We start from the raw sequence: 20,862 nt of genomic DNA on the forward strand, positions 1-20,862 counted from the left end.
TCTACTTAAAATTTGTCTTTTTAATAAGTCATATGCTGAAATGGCTCCTCACCCAACTCCCATATTCCATATAAACAGACTGAAATCCTGCATATTCTGGGAGAAAGTGAGTAGTTAAGCACGTTGATGTTTGTATATACGAACTTCCATTTCATCACTGTACTGGAAAATATAGCTGAACCTAAGTTTTCTATGACATGTGAAGAAAGTTTAACAGCCCCAATTGTTTTCTGTGTTAATCAGTTTGAACCGGAAAAAATTACATCCCTTCTAAGAGAAAAGAATCAGTCCACACTTGCTGAAAAAAAAATTCCTTCCAACTGGTGTTCAGACACGTGCTACAAGACACATACATAACCTGGTGAGCAGAGGACAGAAAGGAGACCCTCCCACATTGACGAGCAAAAAAAAAGTAGTAATAATAAAATCTCAAAGAGGCAGAGGTTCACAGATTTGCAAACCTAAAAACCTGTGTTATGCTTTAAACCACCTCAGCACATACCAGGTTTATGAACATTAAAAAGTTAACTGCAAAGGAACACTGAAGCCCGTTAACCTGAACGTGTGCCAGTCAGTGTGCCCTCACTGACTAAAGGTGCAGTCATACCTGAACAGCTAAAAATTAACCTTGCCCTTTTAAACTAAATGGAGTCATGTCATTGGCTTCTTCTCTGTTGTTACATAACAGATAACAAAACTCCAATGGGGCATGGTGCTGGCACATAGGGTCTGAGTTACATGGTGTGATTTTTCATAATCTCTTTTGGGAATAGTCCTGTAGGTGAAATAGCTGGTACTTATGATTATGCTATTTCTATGCATGTATATTCATCTTGATATCTGAAGTTATGAATATTAGCTATAATTACATGTTTGCTCCTGTGGTAACGCCCACAAGGTATTTAGCCAGCATGTGAAGGGAAAAGTCAAAAATGGACCCTGGAAAACGCCTGTCTACACTTAATGGACTTTCTGTGAATATTCTAACTAGAATATGGGTGGGGGTGATGGACGTGTAACTTGCCCATGTGACTCCAAACACCATCTTTCACAATAAGAACAGATTTCCCTTTACTTGGCGCTTAGCGGAAGCTAAAAGGCCCTAGCCTGGAAACATATCCATTTTGCCCCTTTCCTGCTCTGGCCTCTTTCCTGCTCCAGCCTCTGGACTATGAACATATACTAATGGAAGCATTCTAACCAAGGGACTGGGGACTTTAAGGTAATCTGGAGTCTTCATATTTCCTTGATCCTTTGCAGATGGACTTATGAGTTGGATATGGTACAGAGACTGTTCTAGCCTCATTGTTTGCTGATTTCTCCCTTGCAATGGACAAAGATCAGATGTCTGCTGACTTTCTCACATGAGTCAGCAGCCTTTGATACCTGTGGTATAAGCAACATAGCCCCTGCTTGGCTGGTTTTGTTCTTTCCTTTCCAAATGTCAAAGCCTGTTCCTATTGAACTCAATAGCAAAACTCCTTTTGATCTCAATGGGAACAGGATTTGGCCCCAAGAGATCAGAGAACGTGATTTTGATCAATTGCTTATCTGTCCAGAGACAGTTCTTATGCATGTTCTGCCAGGCTGATTTTGATTGCCCCTCCTGTATGTCATGCTGAGGAAAATAATAAAACAATTTGGGCTGTAGTTATATCAAGATGTACATGGCACGCACAGTTCTATGCCTCTTTTTAATCAAACCCAGATGGCTCAGCATCTTTGCTTTCCTAGTGCCTGGTGGAGGTCAATGCTTACATAAAGGCAAGGTGGCAGCAGCTTAGTTTGGACATAAGGGAGGCAGTCATAGTGTGTTAAGGGAAAGTGGGGTGATTGTCCTTTCTATCCTTCTTTCATTTAAGAAGTTTTCAATTTTGGGTGCTGCTGGATCCTCAATGACACCTGGAAGTACACCAGGGGCCCAAAGCATCATTTTACAACTGCATCTGTTTCAGTTGTAAAATTTTAGACCAGTAAGGGGGGTGTTGGAGGTGATGGGGAGAGTGTGGGGGCCCCAGGCTGGGGGCGGGGTGGGGAGGAGTCACATGGAGGGGTCACGTGGGAAGGTCACATGCCCTCCCATGAGTGCAGTACCAGCAAGAAATGATTTCTACTTGCACCACTGGATAAAAGGAACTAATTTCATGTTCTAGACCAGTGTTTCTCAAACTGGGGTTTGACATTTGTGCACTTACCTGCCACATAGTTTACAAAAGCTAAACCATTAAGAGCAAGGAAATAAATAGTTAAGGATATGATAAATTGTATGGTGACAGTGCTCTCTCTCCTTGTAGTTCCCAAGTTCCCAAACTCTAGTCTTTAGACCCTTGTTGGTCTGCAGAGTGATTTCATATAGTCTGTAGAAAGCTGGCTGATCACATGGTGTTGGCTCCTCTTCCTTGTTTCCAGCTGCAAAACTGCATGAAAAGACAGCTAAAAAACACATGAAATAACTTCCTAATGCTACTTTTTTGTGGAAGTAATTGTTGTAGTTGCCACATTGATGTTGTGGAGTCAAGAATGAGAGACAAGGTGGCCCATGTAGCAATGAATCTTATGGGAGGGACCTGAGAAAAATCTTTCTATTAATAAGTGTGGTACCTGCTTTTGCTTAAAACCATAGAGGGCTGTGTTTTTGGAACTAAAAGCTCAGTGTTCCAACCTCAGCACTGCAGGTGGTTTGTGTTGTTTTATGATGGAGAGGCCATAGTCCTTCCAGAGTTAGAATTGCAACCCCTATCCAGGTCCTTACCTCTCAGCTTGCCAAATCCCAAATGTGTGATGCACTGTGACATAGGATATGCCTAGTTCAAGCTTTGAGCTGGAGGTATAGTTTCCAGCTGGAGGGGACATAACTGTGATATCTCTGACCAAGCTAGTGCACTATAAATAATGTAGAGCTGCAGCAGCTCAAGCCATGGGAAGGGTTAGCGGTCCTGAGTACGAACCCATCCAAGATGCTAGGTATGTACTTGGGATGGCGAGCCCCTCCCACTACTTGCACCACCACATCTACAGTCTATTTTCAGTGCGCTAGCTCAATCAGAGCAAGGGTGGGTATGTCTCCTTGAGCTGGAGTTTACACCTTCCATTTTGAAGTGTAGTCATATCTATAGACCTACAATGAGGGACACAAAAATCTGTTTGTCAGAAACTTAAAATGCTGTGGCATTCATTCCTCTAGTGTAAGTAACTCGTTCTATAATCTCAGTTCCATGATTCTTTCACATGTAAATAATTTTAAAAACAAAAATGAGGGGAAATCAAATTTGTATGGACTGTAGGTAAGTTTAAGACTCGTGAATTGAGGGATGTTTAAGAGCAACTTTTAATTTTTTCGTTACATCTCATTGACAACTAGAATGTTTTGACATTTTGATTAAATTAAGTAAATGCTTTTTGTCACTGAAAGACCTAAAAATGGCTCCTTCTAGAATTTTTTTCAAAACATCTAATTATTTTTGTTTCTCAGCCTGTCCAATGAAATCAAATAACATCGTAATATTTGAAAAGTAGTTATATTTGACATTGGCTTATGTAAAATGCATATTTCAAAAGCAGGGCTACTGAAATGTTTAAGACATTGCTTTATTTGAAAGCTAGACATGATTCTGACATCTACTCCTAGATGTCTAGCCATCGGCTCAAGATCAACATGGCTAAACAATTCTTAAGCCCCACTCACCCCCATCCGCAAGCCTGCCCAGTATTTCTTTTCTCAGTCCCTGGAGACACCACCACTTCCTGCCTGTGTCTCGGGCATGTAACTTGGATGTCAGACTTCTCTTGAGATCCTCCCATCTCGGCTATGTTTGTCTTTGCATAACATCTCTAAGATATGGCCTTTCCTATACATCTACGCAGCTAAAACTCATTCAAGCTCTCATCAAGTTGCATCTCAATTACTCCAACATCTTTCTTTCTGGCCTTGCTAAATGCAGGCTTGTCCCACTCATATTCATTCAGAATGCTGCTGCACAGATCATTTCCCTAGCCTGACACTTTGACCATGTCACCCCTCTTCTTGCACCCCTCCACTCACTCTGTCTTCTCTACTGTTATCAACCATAAGCTACTTGTCTCCACTTTCCAGGCCCTTCGCATCCTGTCCCCTCTCTACTTATCCCTGTCACTCACTATCAAGCTTGCAACTCCTGAATCTGATCAGCCCGTGGTGCCTGCCTCCATTGCTCTTAGTTAAAATTTGGCAAGCGCCTTTGTGCTTTCTCCCAGTGCCGCCTCTCATGCCTGACAAGAGCTCCCCATAAACATCTGCAAACCTAACTCATTATCCTCTTTCAAACTTTCCTTTGCGTTGATGCATACAAAAATCTTGCAACAGTTAGGCGACTGGTGAACTGAGATCATGGCCTATATGCTGATCAATGTTGTCTCATTGCTTCTTTGTACTCCCCCATCAATGTCCGTATCTATCTGTTGTCTCTTGTCGTATACTTAGTTTGTAAGGAACCAGGTTTTTTTTTTTGTTTGTTTGTTTTATTGTGTGTTTCTACAGCACCTAGCTCAATAAGGTCCTGGTTCATGACTGGGACTCTTCGAAGCCACAATAATATAAATAATAATTAGGTTTTTTTGCCAATGAGACCACGGTGATGGAGAATATTTTAATGTTTATACTACAAAATGGCTGAGGGCTACTTTTTAAAAGGGAATGGAAACTCAGGCTCTGGTAAAATTACTCCTTCTCCAGCATTCCCAATTAAATGCTCCCAGGGCCTTGGGGAAATGTGCACATGTCTGTTTCAAGACCAAATAATCAAGAAACCGAGAACTTAAGTGATTTACCAAAAGTATCATTAAAAGTTTGTAGTGGAGTTTGAAACAGTCCACTGGGTGAAATCTGGACCCTGTTCCTGGGAATTTTACCACTAACTTCAGTTGGGCCAGGATTTCAGCCCTGACCTCTGAGGTAGTAAGCCTATATCACACCAGCTACACCACAGTGCCTCATATCCATATTCTACAAATCTCCATATGTAATTAGGCCATCTGAAACCTACTAGATTGGGCGTTAGGTGTGTAGAACAAAGCAACCTGGGTTCTATTATTGGTTATGATTTGTAGCACCTTATACCAACATTCAGTGTTAAGGGAGGTAGTTCTATGAAGGATGCACAACTAACTCAGCTATGTAGTGAGCATACATATCCTCATGGGGTGCACTGAATAAGGCAAATCTCCTCAAGAGCTATTACCAGGTTGGCCAGCACCTTACTCACTATTAATTAAAATATGGTGATCTCTCTGTCCCATTTTTTTAAATTAAAACACTGTATCTTTGATTTTCTTCCTTTTGCTTAGGTTAATTAAGATGAAGTTAGAAAGAGAGGAGAGAAGAAAAAACAATGGATCAAAAATTACTTGGAAAATTCCTAAAACCAAAATCTCATTTCAAAAACTAGTTGAAGTTGCTAAGTGACATCTGTGCACTTACCTGCCACATTTTTTACAAAAGCTAAACCCTTAAGAGCAAGGAAATGAATAGTTAAAGATATGATAAATTTTATGCTGCCAACCTAATAAACAAGCATGTCATTCTTATCAAGCATAAAGAAATGCATATTTCAACACAATAGAGCAACCTTAAATCTTATCCGCAATAACTACTACTTTCACCAGTAGTCTCAAAATTTAAACATAATACACACCTTTCTCAAAAAGAAACACAACAATCCATATATATTTATTAATAATACATTCATCAGTCTCAAATGAAAGTCCATATACCTTTATATTTTTGCCATCAATCACGTCATGTACTTTCCTATCATAAAAAATTGCTAAATGACTAAATAAAATTAAATCTCACACAATTCTCAAAGCACATCAGTTTTAAATACTTTATCAGAAATGTCTACAGTCATGTGACTAATATATTAATTATTATATTGACTATGTTACCAATTTTTTCCTTTTTAGTGTATTCCTTAAAACAAAATACAAAGACTTCAAAATCAAAATAATACATTAATTATTGGGGTTTGAAAAATGTATCAGAGTTAAGAGTTTGTGTTACGATGAAGTGTGCATTTCCTGATACCTAAATAAGAATATTGTTTGTTTGTTATGTGGGGAGTGAAAGATTTATGAGGTCCGTCAGAACTCATTTCCTTGCTTCCAGTGCATGGATTTTGTAAAAGGTATGATAGATAAGTACATTGTTCATACTCTTTCATCTGCCACAGATCTCTGCTGTGTTGCTCGCATCTGTTGCCCATTTTAATTGCACTGGTTATTTAATTCATCGGCTCTGTTCTCTCTTTTCATTCAGTATAATTTTGTTTTCTTGTGCTTTCTTGTTTTTGAACTCTCTCATCTCTTTTCTCTGAAATCCTTTCTATTTTACTCAAGATACCTCGAATCATCCTAACACGCCCTTCCACTTCAGATGAGGACACCGACCAATTAACCCACGATCCAGATGACTTTGAACCTGAGGAGATGGACAGTGCAGAAAGCCAGGGCTATTCAGAGTGTTTGAACAATGCTTTTTACCCTCCCTAATAAAGTACTCTGATAGAAGAACTTCATGGTATTATTTTTTCGTTGTTGTTCTCTTTCTGTTAAGGTAGTACAGTTACTTGAACCACTATGCCTTATTCATAGTTGAAACCAGTACATGGGCTGAATTTGAATTGAAAAAACAAAACAAAACTTAAGTTACATTTACGTTTATTTGCCTTGAACTTTACTTCAATTGGAATTAATACTCTTGAAATGGAATGTTCTGTATAAAGTTATATGAATGTCGCCAGTCAAGCGTTTAAAATTTCCACTTTAAGTGCATTCTGCAAAAACTCAATGTGATGATAAAGATTTTTAATCATTGGGGGTACTACACCACAACCCATTTGGAAACATGGTAAAAGCAAATGTATAGATTTATTTATTTTTTAAACCAAGGTGCGTATTCCATCTATGTGGCCAACCCCCTGTTTTATCTACAGGTTCCTTTGGATTGTCCCCTTTTATGTTGTTTTCTATCTGAATAAAATATTACTCTTCAGTCTAATGAATGGTTCTCTTTTGTAGATGAATGTAATTCACCCTGGAAAGGTGCAAGTCATGCCAAAGAATTAAAGAAGAGGCTTCTCTGAGTGCATAATTAATGTGATCCACATGTGAGATTTTTATAAGGACCTGTAAGTATGGATCCCATCAGATAAAAACTTAGAGAGGCCTCTTCTTCAGCCAGGAGCCAGGGAATGGGTTGAAAAAGAACTTCTGAACTGAGAGTGGTTTCCATGGTTTGTCTCTTCCTCCCCTCTATTTGCATGTAAACAGAACCCCCCATGAAATTTCGGCATGTGTTTTAAGGAGTAAACAGAAGCACATATGGTAAACAACAGAGACCAAATGTTCTTGTGCCTGAGCATTCAACCCTCTTTCTCTTTACCAGAATCTAATGCCTTCCATATGGTTCAGGCCCCTAGCATGTTTTTAGGTACTCAAAAAATAACCCATTGTTGGAACTGAGTACAACACATGGTATTGGCTAGTGTGCATATGTACCATTGTCCTGTACTTCGATGGAATCAGATGGCTCAGGTGTCTGACTGTCACCTTCTGGTGGTTGGCCTACAAAGAGGATGCCAAGTACTAAATAGTAAGGAAGGTCTCCCCTAGTTAAATTGGTAAAGACCTCTCCTGCTGGAGAAAGATGTACTGTTCTATTCCGCATGTACATTAGGCCTGTTTTGCTGGGAACCAACATATCTGTGTATATGTAAATATGGATTCTTTATAACATATGAATGCAATACAGCCCTATGACCCGGGGGAGCCTTATTTTCTATTCAAATACATGGACAATCTGCTGATAAATCTCTCAGAATGACTTGAATGGTATCATAGTAGTTAGCAGTCCTGACCTACAACAGGATTGATACCATATTATTAGCAAATCACCCCTAATAAGTGTGAAAGAAATTTTAATTTGAAAATTTAGGATCATAACACTGATAATTTATGATATGGGGATTTCTCTTGCATCGCTAGCTGTTTCCACCATAGTTTTCTTGTTATTTTGCACTTAGTTGAAATGAAGATAATTTACCAGTGATATGAGTATTAAACTAATTTTAATTGATTCTGGGATATGAGCATTACTACACAATCTGCTAGTGCTGTGAAAATGCCTATATCAGTTCCATAGTCTTCCTAGTTTGACTCAGAATAGACAGACATCAGTGGACGATATTAAATTTTAAAAAGGAACATTTGTTCTCTTCCCCTCCTGTGCCACACAGCTTGTTTTGCCATAGAAACAATCATTGTTTCTCCATAGTGACACAGTCCTTACTAAATGTACAAAGCAGAAATATCATTAAAGCTGGCCCTCTGCACTAATAAATGCCTTTGCAATCCAGTGTGTGATATGCAATTTTTATTAGTATTGAATTATGTCTTCCTGGACTGGAGGAATAGGAAAATATAGAAATTACACGGTTCTAAACCAATAACTGGCGGCAGTGAATGAACCTCAGTTAATCAAGGGAATTAAGTGGAATGAAATGGGATTCTATTGAGAACTATATATTTTCACTATCTTGCTCTACTCCAGCCAGTCATATATTTTAGGTTCTTCATTAGATACAAAAACTTTGATATTGCTTTCCACAATATTCAAAAAAGGCAGGGTAATTGTATGCTAGTATATATTGTGCACTTCAGCCTATGTTTTCAAAAGTGGCTTCTAATTTTGAGTGCCACAGTTTTTCAAAGTGTTCCTCTTGTGATCTCTTCAGCCTTCACCATCTTCAGCTGGTGTTATGGGTCTCTGAAAATAAGACTCTTGGTGTTCAAGTTGTTCCCCACAAAACAGAAGCACCCAGATTTAGTAGAAATTTTTGAAAATGTAGGCCTTTATTTGTTTATTTTTAATTGAACTTGCAAAATTCGGACTGCAGTGTGGAGACTTTTGTTCCATACACATACACAGTTCTCATTCCAATGGATGTACTGACCACAAGTTAACAGGAGGTGTTTTTATGGACTTTGTTGAATAACACCACTATAAAGACACACAACTCTAATGTGTTATGACTTAGACAGCACCATAAACATGCATGCCCCTTTACAAAACCGGAAAGACCAAATCTTGAAGCCCTTACTTAGTTTTTGCTCAGGCTTTACTCATGCAAAATTTCCAATCACTTCAATGAGAGGTTTGCTTGTATAGGGACTAAATAAAAAATTAAGAGCCAAATTCTGCCACTCTGACTCATGTTGTGTTATGCTCACTCACTTGAACCAGTATGGAAAAAGGGTGGGCAGAAATAGGCCCTGAATCAAGCCTTTAGTCAATACTGATATAACAATTGCTCAGTTCTTATCATTATTAGTTAATGACCGCATAAACCATTTATTCACAAAATGGCTCTCTGGAGCACTTGCTGGTTTCCTGTGGACAGCTGACTCCTCGTTTCCAGCTGCAAAATTGCATTAAAAGGTAATTAAGAAAGCATTAAGTACCTCTCTAATGTTGTTTTTTCCTTCTAAGGAATTGTTATAGTTGCCACAGGGATGTGATGGTGAATGAGAGGAGTGGTTGGTCGGTACCATTGACGTATGGAAGCGATTTGGGGGAAGGGGACAATCTCCATTTAAATGTGGTTCACACTGTTCATTAGCTTGAGAACACCTGTTTATGAGAACAGTTACTTTGTTAAAGCAACAGATGTCAAATGAAAAAGGGCTTGTATGTTTCTTAGATGTTCTTTACCTTTCAGTCATAGCATATACACTATGCTGTCATTGACACTGACACTGTTTGTAGTAGTCCACTTTCAATTAATAAGCTATTAGTAATCAGAGTGGAGTGCTCTCAATTTCTACCGCCTTCAATGGAGCAAGAGCAATCTCTAAAGGGTCTGTTTAATGTAATGCAATAAATAACTTTTGCAACATTCTTTCTGGAATCAATGCATTCAAAAAGGTTCTCTTCTGAGGAAACGTATAGAAGAGACTCATATACATTGTATGGTATGTAATGCTTTTATGTATTGGTTCCCCTGTACATGAGGCGGGGGTTTATACTGCATATAATAATTTCTCTCTTTCGCCAGGGCTGTTCTCTCTCCCTCCCCTGAGTATTTACAGAATAAGCACGTTGTCCAAAGAGTGACAGCAGCAGTTGTTGGTGGACTGTGACCTCTCACAAGGATTAACTTCCCACCCTCAGATTTCATGTCAATTGAAAGGTAAGCCTTCTCACTACATAACTGCAGGCAACTTCAGCACACACTTCATTTCTGCTGCTACAATGTAAAATACATGTTAGAAAAGCATCTGGAATCCTGATGCACATGACCTAGCATATGCATACAGAAACTTGCTGACTTGTCATACTGCAGGGGAACAATTGCTGGAGTCAAAAATAAATTAGAAATCTTAACTTGTAATTTCTTCATGAATTGCAGCCAGATGGGGGTGGATGGATCTATCTGAGTATTGTGGGATTTTTAAGCTTTTGAATTATTTTTAAAAATAAATGGTCAAAATGTTCCTTCCAAACCTCAAGAAATCTTAAGATTTCAACCTTAATTTCAGACCTCTTAATTGACAGACCTGATTTATCATCTGAGTAAAATGTGTCAGGACTTCATACTGGACCTAATATTCATTAACTTCTAGTGGTGTGTTTAGACACAATCATAAAGACATTGTTCCTGAAGTTAAGACAAAGACAATACATGTCGGACACACATTTCAATAAACATGGGGATCCAGTGTTTCAGCAGCATGGCTCGGTGCATGACAAATGTGAATAATAGAAGAAATATGGGTGTTGTGTGAATAAAAATGTGATCCAATGTGACACGGAAATTATTGTTACTAACCTATTTTCTTTTCCAAGCATCGCCGATGAACTGAGCACAGAAAATACAAAAGTTGCTGACACAGTATATTAGAAAACTCTTGGAATAATGGCTTTACATCATAAGGACCAAGTGCTCCCCCACCCCGAATAACCCAGGGAAGAAGGAAAAGTGCTTCTAGATCTACATGGGGTTCAACTCATAGGATCACTGCCACAGTCATAAAATTATAGAGCCATAGGGTTAGAAAGGACCACGAAAAGTCATCTAGTGAAAGTCTAACCTCGTGTCAATGCAGGATTTGTTGTGTCTACACCATCCAAGACAGATGGCTAGCCAACCTCCTTTTGAAAACCTCCAGTGAAGAAGCTTCCACGACTTCCCTAGGCAGTAAGTTCCATTGTCCTACTGTTCTTAGAGTTAGGAAGTTTTTACTGAGATTTAATGTAAATCTGCTATGACATAGTTTGAGCCCATCGCCTCTTGTCCTGCCCTTTGCAGCAAGAGAGAACAACTTTTCTCCATCTTCGTTATGGCAGCCTTTCAAGTATTTGAAGACCGCTATCATGTCTCCCCTTAAACTTCTCTTTTCCAAACTAAACATACCCATTTCCTTCAGCATTCGCATACTTCATCATCTTTGTCACTCGCCTCTGGATCCTTTCTAGTTTCGCTACATCTTTTCTATACATTGGCGATCAAAATTGAACACAGAACTCCAGCTGAGGTCTAACCAGTGCCGAGTAGAATGGTTCTAACACCTCCCGTGACTTGCATGCTATGGCTCTGTTAATGCAACCTAAAATTGCATTTGCTGTTTTTTGCAACAGTATCACATTGCTGACTCATGTTGAAGTTGTGATCTACAACAACTCCCAGATCCTTCTCAGCAGTGCTGCTGCCAAGCCAGTTTTTCCCCTTTCTGTATTTGTGCATTTGGCTTTCTTCTCTGAGTGTAGCACCTTACATTTGTCTTTGTTGAATTTAATTTTGTTGTCTATAACCCAGTTCTATAATTTATCAAGATCCCTTTGCATTTTAGCTTTATCCTCCAAAGTGTTTGCAAGTCTTTCCCCACCATGCTCCCATCTTTGTGTCATCTGAAAATTTGATCAGTATGCTCTCTATTCCTACATTCAGGTCATTAATAAAGATCTTAGATAACACTGGACCCAGAACAGATCTCTGTGGAAACCCACTTGAGACCTCCTTCCAATCTGACATCATTCCATTAATAGTTACTCTTTCTTTGTGGTTGTCTAACCAATTATGTATCCACTTAATGGTAGTTCTGCTAAGCTCATGTTGCTCCAGCTTACTTATTAGAATGTCATGTGGGACTGTGCCAAAAGCTCTGCTAAAGTCTCAGTATATTATATCTATTGCATTCCCCTTATCCCCTAAACTAGTTACCCTGTCAAAGAAGGAAATCAAGCTGGTTTGGACACAGGTCTCCCCTTGAGTTTACCCTTCAAATCACAAGAAGCCTGAGGTTTCCTAGGGAATTTTGCTTCCAATCCAGCAGATTTCAGGATGTGGGAGTCTCTCTGAATTATTTCCTGACACAGTTGCCAACTTTCACGTGGTAAATAAGCACTCTGACTTTCACAAGAAGCCAAAAATCAAGCTAATTCCATTTCAAAACAAGGCCAAAACAAGCCAATCCCTAAGAACCCCAATACTCTCTATATGACTAGATTCTACCCGTGTGCAGTCTGGAACTGTGGTGGCCCACTGTGCACCCCTGACTATCTCCCCTGCTTGCCCTCCCACCCCACCTCTGCTTGCCGGGAGCCAATCAAAAAAAAAAAAAAGAAGAAGCAACAAGCTACAACAAGCAATAAGCTACAAGTCAAACAAGCAACAAGCCTCAAGCCAAAAACTAGTCAACAAGTGACTTACAAGCCAAATAAGCCAAAAACAAGCCCAATTTCTGCATTTATTTCATGGGTTTGGCATGTGTGTTTCCTGAGTTTCTCTCCCCTACAGGCAGCAGAATCACTCAGGAACCATGATGCTATTGGTCCTGATGCTGCACCTATGCCCTACTTGTCATTTCCAATGTGGTGGTTAGAAGATTGCTGTCATCTTCTACTGACTTTCCCAGTGTCCAGCAGGTCACCGGGGAGCTGCTGTTCTCTGGTTCCATCCCGGCCTCCAGTGCAACCTGCTCCAACTCTGTAGCCCATGGAGAGCCAGCTGAATGCAATACATGGGGATGTGATTCTGCATTTTTATAGGGAGTGGGGTAATAACTGCAGCTTCCCAACCCTTTTCGGGGTTTTTGTCACACTTTTTTTGTATTCGTCCATTCAGGGCATAGTAGATGCACAGTGTGATGGAGACACTTGGCCCAATTTTTTTATTGTAGGTGACCTGATGCATAGATAATAGGCAACACTATAAGGGTGTTGATGGAAAATAATTATTGAAATATGAATTGTGTGTAGCCTCTATGTAAGCAGGGTCTGAATGAATGTTTCCCTGACAGCTAGCTGGGAGGGGAAGAGACTTTGGGTGTGTGTATGTAAATACAATTTGCTCCTGCTCTGCTTACATGTTCAGCAGATACTAGAGTGTCAAAGTGATCAACTTTGGCTGGTGTTGTGTACAAATCACCTTAGTACTGAATGGAGGGGTAGTGAAATAATTACCAATATTGTAATTATTGTAGGACTACAGGAAAGCAGGACTGTGCTTAACCTGTCCCAAATGAGGGGGCCACCTTCAGTTGAAAGAACCTCATTAAGCCAGGGGCTCTAATGTCAGAGCCCTGTGAAAATAAGAGTGGTGGGTACAGATATCCACAGCCAGGAGGTTGCACTGCCTCACAAAGGGTCCTTCCTAGACTGGTTTAGCCTGTTCCCTCCCTCCCCCACAGTTCAAAGAATAGCACTAAATAGGCTTCATTAGCAACCTCTTAGTTATTTTAATTGCTCAATCAGAGATGAAATCAGTTGTGGTAGGACTGCGCTTCTGCCCTGCCTGCCCAGAGCTGAAAATCCCTGAGACCTGAAATTACTTGCGGCAGGACTGTGTTTCTGCCCAGCCTACACAGAGCTAAAATCACTAAGAGACTGACTGGCAGAGGTCACATTGGATGCAGTGAGCCAGCGGGAGCCGTGACCCAGCAGGGGTGAACATGGTGGCATTTACCCCCCACCACCACACACACACTCATGGAGGGAGGAGAATTCATGCAGATTTATCTATGAACTCTGGGTCTGCACTGACCAGGCACAACAACTGTGAGTGGGGTGTTAAGCGGGGGGGAGGGGGCACACTACAAGAACTTGGGTATTGGACTCAAGAACCTGAAACAAAGGACACTGCCCAGTGTACTCTGGGGAGGGTGTCTTGCTCATGCTTTTATGTTTATGAATGGAGCTTGTGCTGTTTTCTCTGATTAATGCTAGGTTACTTTTATTAAAGAAACTCTTTCTATCTCAGACTCTGTGCTTGCAAAAGGGGAAGAATTGCCTCTTAGATATGCCCAGAGGGCAGAGTGAAATTTCCCCAGGTTACTGGGTGGGAGCTCAAGCCGATTTTGGTTATATTGTTGAAAAGGAACCACTTAGATATTGAACCCAGCCCTTCTTGCTGCCCACTCCAACTGGCAGAAGTATTACATCTATTTTAAATTGAATTGATAGTTCTGTGTTAAATTATAGTGTCCCTCGGGAGTCAGCTCAGCCCCTGTGATGCTACATATTTCAGAACAATAGGGTGAATGTTATCCTTTATGATTTTACTAGATTGGGCGGCTCTAGGAACACAAGAAGAATAAAGACAATGACCACAAACACAGTCACAAGTCTGGAAACTTGTGTGTATTATACACTGTAAGCAGATGATTAAGGTTACAATCACGCAGATGCATACAAATTTGAGAGAGCCCATGCAATAGCTACTGTTGTATTCATATGCATATAACCAAAGGTGTTACAGAAGCTGGTGGGTCTCTGAAGAAGGTGGTCATCATTAGAGGGGTGATTCATGCTGGGGTCTTCCCTCCTTTTCCATACCACTGAACCCTTGTTCTGTTAGTATGATCACACCTAACACTTTATGCATATGCATGAGAGATCCAACCTCCTTTTCCTTACCTATACTTTCACACACCATACATTTGGGGGTGCCTATTTCTCATAGGTTGTTCTTGTACTTCTCCTTATTCTTATTAACATCTTATTAACATTTATGTAAACATGTTACCGTGGTCACTTGCAGGAAGAGAATTTTTCATGATTTTACAGACATCTAGCCGTGTGGTCTAGATAGGTTCACGGAAGTATATTTTCCCAGAATATCACTATTGGCACATTCTTTACTGTAATCTTGTAACTTTACTGGCATAGGGTTATTCCTGGGTCACCTACTTATGTCAAACATCCTTAAGCCTGAGGCCTAGTAAGGCTAAGCTGAAATTTTACAGGCCTTAGCCTGTAGGCCTTGCAATATGGCCTTATTTTACTTATATACCTAATACACATTCCTTTCTTCAAAAATGTGTCAATCTTATAATCCTATACGTCTATAATCCTATCCTACTTATATATATACCTATATCTACAGCTTAAATCTATTCATCACACATTGATTAGATATGAAATAACATGAGTCTGCCATGATAGTAGATAACTCAATTAAACTAACTGGGTACATGTGTCGTAAGGATATTCTATTATTCTCAATCCCTCCCCCTATTGTGCGGGGACCTCTTGATATTAAGGGTGCAGTTGTTACTCTTCTGCATGATTCAGGAGCAGCATTGAAAGGTGCTGGGGAGATCCACATCCAGCTCCCCTTGGGTGAGACAAAAGTGGCAACAATATAAGACAATGAAAGTGGGTTCTTAGAGCCCAAATAAAATTTCAAAGAAGTATCCACCACCGTGTAACAGGTGTAAGTCATATGCTAATCTGCCAGTCCGCCCTCTATTGGGCCCTATTCTCCAATAGTCTGAATTTGTGGTCATCAGCATGACCACAAATTATCCTTTTTTCCTCTATGTGTTGTGCAGCTCAGGGTAATTTTGCACCTGTTTCAAAGTCGATTGAGGTCAATTGAAAGCCTTCCACTGGCCATTCATGATGATTCTGTATTGGGACAGAACACAAGACTCACAAATACAGGGGACTGAGCTTTCTTGGATGCTGGTTCGTGACTATTGCATTTGCTTTCTGCAGAGATTAGGATGATCACAAACCTTGATGCCCGCAGAGCAAGATTCAGACTGACTTTTTACATTTAGCTTTCCTCTAATAAATAATAATATATTAAAATGCACAATCATATCAATGGGGGAGGGATTGAAAAGAACAAGCTCTTTTCAGCTAGAGAAAATGCTCTTATATCATGGTGCAGGTAGATTTGATTATCATGGGAGCTATGATCATATGCTTCCTTCTGAGCATTTGCATATGTTCTTCTTGGCTGTATTTGACGGGGCAGCAGACATCCTGACATTCTCTGCAACTGAACTATGTCCCCCTCAGTAGTGTATAATATATATAATATTGGTTACATGTATTACTTGCACATCCTGTGTGAGCAAGTTCTGACTTTTCTAGCATAGACTGAAGCATCTGTCATATAACACACAGCTTAGACCCCTAATAAAGTACATTGGCCTCTAGTCTATGAACTTGATCTAGAGCCCATCAAAATCAACAGGAAACTTTCCATGAACTTCAATAGGCATTGGATCAGGGGTAGTCCAGTAATTTATTGCATCTCTATTTAAACATCATGGGCCTGATTTTCCTTTCCATTTCAGCAAAGGAAATCAGGAGTAACTCCACAAAAATCAATGCTCTTACACTGGTGTAAAACTACTGTAAGTAAGAGGAGGCACAGGCCACCTATATTAAAAATGCAGCGAATAAACACTTAAGAGCCAGATCCTCAGTTTGTGTCAACTTGTGTAGCTCCATTGATATCTGGCTCCCCTTTAACCAATGCTATGCAGGAAACTTTCTATTCTGTGCTTCGCCACTACCTCCAGGGCTGGTCTTACCATGAGGCGAACTGAGGTGGCCGCCTCAGGTGCCAGACTTGGGGGTGGGGGAGCACCACTAGGGCCCAGAGTGTAGAAAATTGTCTGCTGCTGGTGCATATGTATTCTCTCTGCTCTAGATACACAGAGATGGTGGAGTGCTGTGCTGGAGGAAGGAGGACACAAGAGACATAACAGGCAGGGAGGAGAAAAGGTGAGAGGGAATAACAGAAAGCAGCAGGAGCTGCAGGGAGAGAGAGGAGGAGGAGCCTCTTATGTACCTCTCTAGCACCCCCAGGAGCCTGGACTGATTAACACCAGTTTCTCGGGCAGCTTCCTGTTTCCTGCTGCTTTTCTGAACCCACTTGAGGAGATCAGGCAGTCAACTGAAGTAGTAGGAGCCAGTTAGGCCCTTAAGCCACTGATATCTTCCCTCAGTCAGGCCCTGCTACCAGCCTGCTCATTTGTCCCCTTCAACTGAGTGTTGAGAGCCACTATAGCTGGCACAGAACAGCATTCAGAAAAAGAAAGAAAGAAAAGGAAGCTTTTCCATCTAAGCAGGAAGGAACTCTCCTGAGATACATAGACACAAATGTTCACGGTGAGCCTTCCGGCCCCAGTGAGGATGAGAGTGGTGATGTCATAAATATAAAGGGAAGGGTAAACCCCTTTAAAATCCCTCCTGGCCAGAGGAAATCTCCTCTCACCTGTAAAGGGGTAAGAAGCTAAAGGTAACCTCGCTGGCACCTGACCAAAATGACCAATGAGGAGACAAGATACTTTCAAAAGCTGGGAGGAGGGAGAGAAACAAAGGGTATGTGTGTCTGTCTATATTTTGTCTTTGCCGGGGACAGACCAGGAATGAAGCCTTAGAACTTTTAGTAAGTAATCTAGCTAGGTACGTGTTAGATTATGATTTCTTTAAATGGCTGAGAAAAGAATTGTGCTGAATAGAATAACTATTTCTGTCTGTGTATCTTTTTTGTAACTTAAGGTTTTTGCCTAGAGGGGTTCTCTATGTTTTGAATCTAATTACCCTGTAAGGTATTTACCATCCTGATTTTACAGGGGGGATTTTTTTTATTTCTATTTACTTCTATTTCTATTAAAAGTCTTTTTGTAAGAAAACTGAATGCTTTTTCATTGTTCTCAGATCCAAGGGTTTGGGTCTGTGGTCACCTATGCAAATTGGTGAGGCTTTTTATCCAATGTTTCCCTGGAAAGGGGGGGTGCAAGTGTTGGGAGGATTGTTCATTGTTCTTAAGATCCAAGGGTCTGGGTCTGTAGTCACCTAGGCAAATTGGTGAGGCTTTTTACCAAACCTTGTCCAGGAAGTGGGGTGCAAGGTTTTGGGAGGTATTTTGGGGGGAAAGACGTGTCCAAACAGCTCTTCCCCAGTAACCAGTATTTGTTTGGTGGTGGTAGCGGCCAATCCAAGGACAAAGGGTGGAATATTTTGTACCTTGGGGAAGTTTTGACCTAAGCTGGTAAAGATAAGCTTAGGAGGTTTTTCATGCAGGTCCCCACATCTGTACCCTAGAGTTCAGAGTTGGGGGAGGAACCTTGACAGGTGAGGAGATGCCTGATCTTCCAGTTAGTCAGAGTGCAGGTGACCTGGCAGCTACTGCAGCATCCATATCTCCATCTCAAATGGATGTAACCATGCACATTCCTGAAGAAAAGCGTAGATCAGAGAAGAGTGTGGTGGAGGCGCAAGAAACAGCTGCTGCTCAGTTTAGTTCCTTAAGTTTAGATGATCCAGGACTGTGGACCCACTTGAGCAGTAACCTGAGGGACTTCCTTCTACTGCATGGGCCACAGCAAGTGATAAACTTCATGTTCCCCAAAGACAATGAAAATTAGAAGTTTCCATCCAACACATTACTGGCGTGAAATCCCCAATGATGACAAAGTGGAGAGGCCTTGGCTTATGTACTCAAAAACCTAAAATGCTGTATTCTGTTTTTTTGTTGCAAACTCTTCCAGTCTAATGTTCCAGCCACATTGGGTTCTACAGGAACAAAGGACTGGAAAAATCTGGCTAGAAATCTGGCATGCCATGAGAAGGCAGCAAATCACCACAGAGCATTTCATAAGTGGAAAGAGCTTGAGATGAGACTAAGGTTAAAGGCCACCATAGATGATCAGCATCAAGAGAAGATTGCATCAGAGTCTCTTTACCGGCAAAATGTTCTGAAAAGGCTCATTGCCATTGTGAGAATGCTTGCTACCCAAAATCTAGCACTGCGTAGCACTTCAGATCAGCTGCATGTGCCAAACAATGGAAACTTCCTTAAAATTGTGGAACTGATGGCTGAGTTTGATGCAGTACTCCAGGAGCATCTAAGAAGAGTCACCACCCAAGACATGTACACACACCACTACCTTGGAAAAACAATTCAAAATGAGATCATACAGTTACTGGCAACAAAAGTCAAACCGAAGATTGTGGCAGATCTGAAGTCAGCAAGATATTACTCTGTTATTCTGGACTGCACATCTGACATCAGCCATACAGAACAAATGACTTTAATGGTGTGTTTTATAACAACAAAAGAACCTAGTGAAAATGTCTCTGCAATGGTGACTGTCAGAGAGCATTTTCTAGAATTTATTGATATTGATGATACTACATGAGCTGGTATGACCAATGTGCTTCTTAAAAAGCTGGAAGATACGGGAATTGTGATAGCTGACATGAGAGGTCAGGGCTACGATAATGGTGCCAACATGAGAGGAAAGAACAGAGGAGTGCAGACACGGATCCGAGAGTTAAACCCTCGAGCATTTTTTGTCCCACGCAGTTCTCATTCATTGAACTTGGTGGTCAGTTATGCAGTATCAGCTTCTAGTGAGGCTGCTGAATTTTTTAATGTAATTCAAAGCATCTATGTATTTTTCTCTGCATCAACTCATCAATGGCAAATTTTGAAGCAACATCTGGGAACATCCTCTCTGACACTGAAACCACTGAGTGCCAAATAATGGGAAAGTCGAGTGGAGGCGATAAAGCCTATCAAACACCAAATTGGGAAGACAGATGATGCCATAGTTGCCATTATGGAGGATAATGCTATGACAGGAACTGTTCGTGGGATAACAGTGGCAGAGGGAAATGGAATCACCAGAAACATACATAAATTCAAATTTCTGTGTGGCTTAGTGTTGTGCATGACATACTGTTTGAAATAAATGTTGTAAGCAAGAGACTCCAAGGTGTTGACCTTGATATATCTGGAGCAATGGAACAACTGGACAAAGCAAAGTCATACCTACAGTCTTACCGGTCAGATGCGGGATTTCAAAACATTCTGAAGAGTGCACAGAAGTTGGCAGAGGAACTTCACACGGAAGCTATTTTCCCACCCATTCAAGAATACAAGAGTCACCAAAGAAGAAGACATTTTGATTATGAGGCACGGGATAATCCCATAAGAGACCCCAAACAACAATTCAAAGTTGAATTCTTTAACCAGGTGCTAGATTGTGCAATACAGTCAGTTGAAGAACGTTTCATGCAGCTCAAGGAACACAGCAGTATATTTGGGCTGTTGTATGATATTCCAAAACTCCTCGCTATACCTGAAGAAGACCTACACCAGCAATGCAGGGCTCTAGAGACAGTGTTGACACATGATGACATGAGCGATATTGATGTGAGTGATTTAGGTGATGAACTGAAAGCCCTTTCAAGATACATTTCAGCAGGATCAACTCCAAAGGCTGTTCTGGAATATAAGTGCACAAATAAGATGACCACCCTCTTTCCAAATGCTTTTGTTGCTCTGCGCATACTTCTAACACTTCCTGTAACAGTTGCCAGTGGAGAACGCAGCTTCTCTAAGCTGAAGTTAATAAATATATATCTACGCTCCACAATGACAAAGGAGAGGCTGATCGGCCTTGCAACAATCTCAATAGAGCATGAGCTGGCCCAGATTGTGGACCTTCAGGAAGTTGTTCAAATCTTTGGAACCAAGAAGGCACGGAAAGCACCACTTTGATTATTCAAACAGATAAAAA

General features: G+C 40.7%; 1 protein-coding gene across 2 annotated transcripts in view; it reads left to right on the plus strand.

The window, feature by feature from the left end:
* Window positions 1–6,572, plus strand: part of LRRC1 (leucine rich repeat containing 1) — a 168,828-nt gene extending 162,256 nt beyond the window's left edge. The window contains exon 19 of one of the 2 annotated variants that reach the window (XM_074947835.1): window positions 6,373–6,572. In XM_074947835.1, coding sequence (XP_074803936.1) covers window positions 6,373–6,525 — 153 coding nt within the window. In that variant the 3' untranslated portion in view covers window positions 6,526–6,572. The remainder of the gene's footprint in view (window positions 1–6,372) is intronic. The other variant, XM_074947836.1, reaches the window with a different exon arrangement.
* The last annotated feature ends 14,290 nt before the right edge of the window (window positions 6,573–20,862 follow it).

The sequence above is a fragment of the Natator depressus genome, chromosome 3 (genome assembly GCF_965152275.1).
Source record: "Natator depressus isolate rNatDep1 chromosome 3, rNatDep2.hap1, whole genome shotgun sequence".
Classification (NCBI taxonomy): domain Eukaryota; kingdom Metazoa; phylum Chordata; order Testudines; family Cheloniidae; genus Natator; species Natator depressus.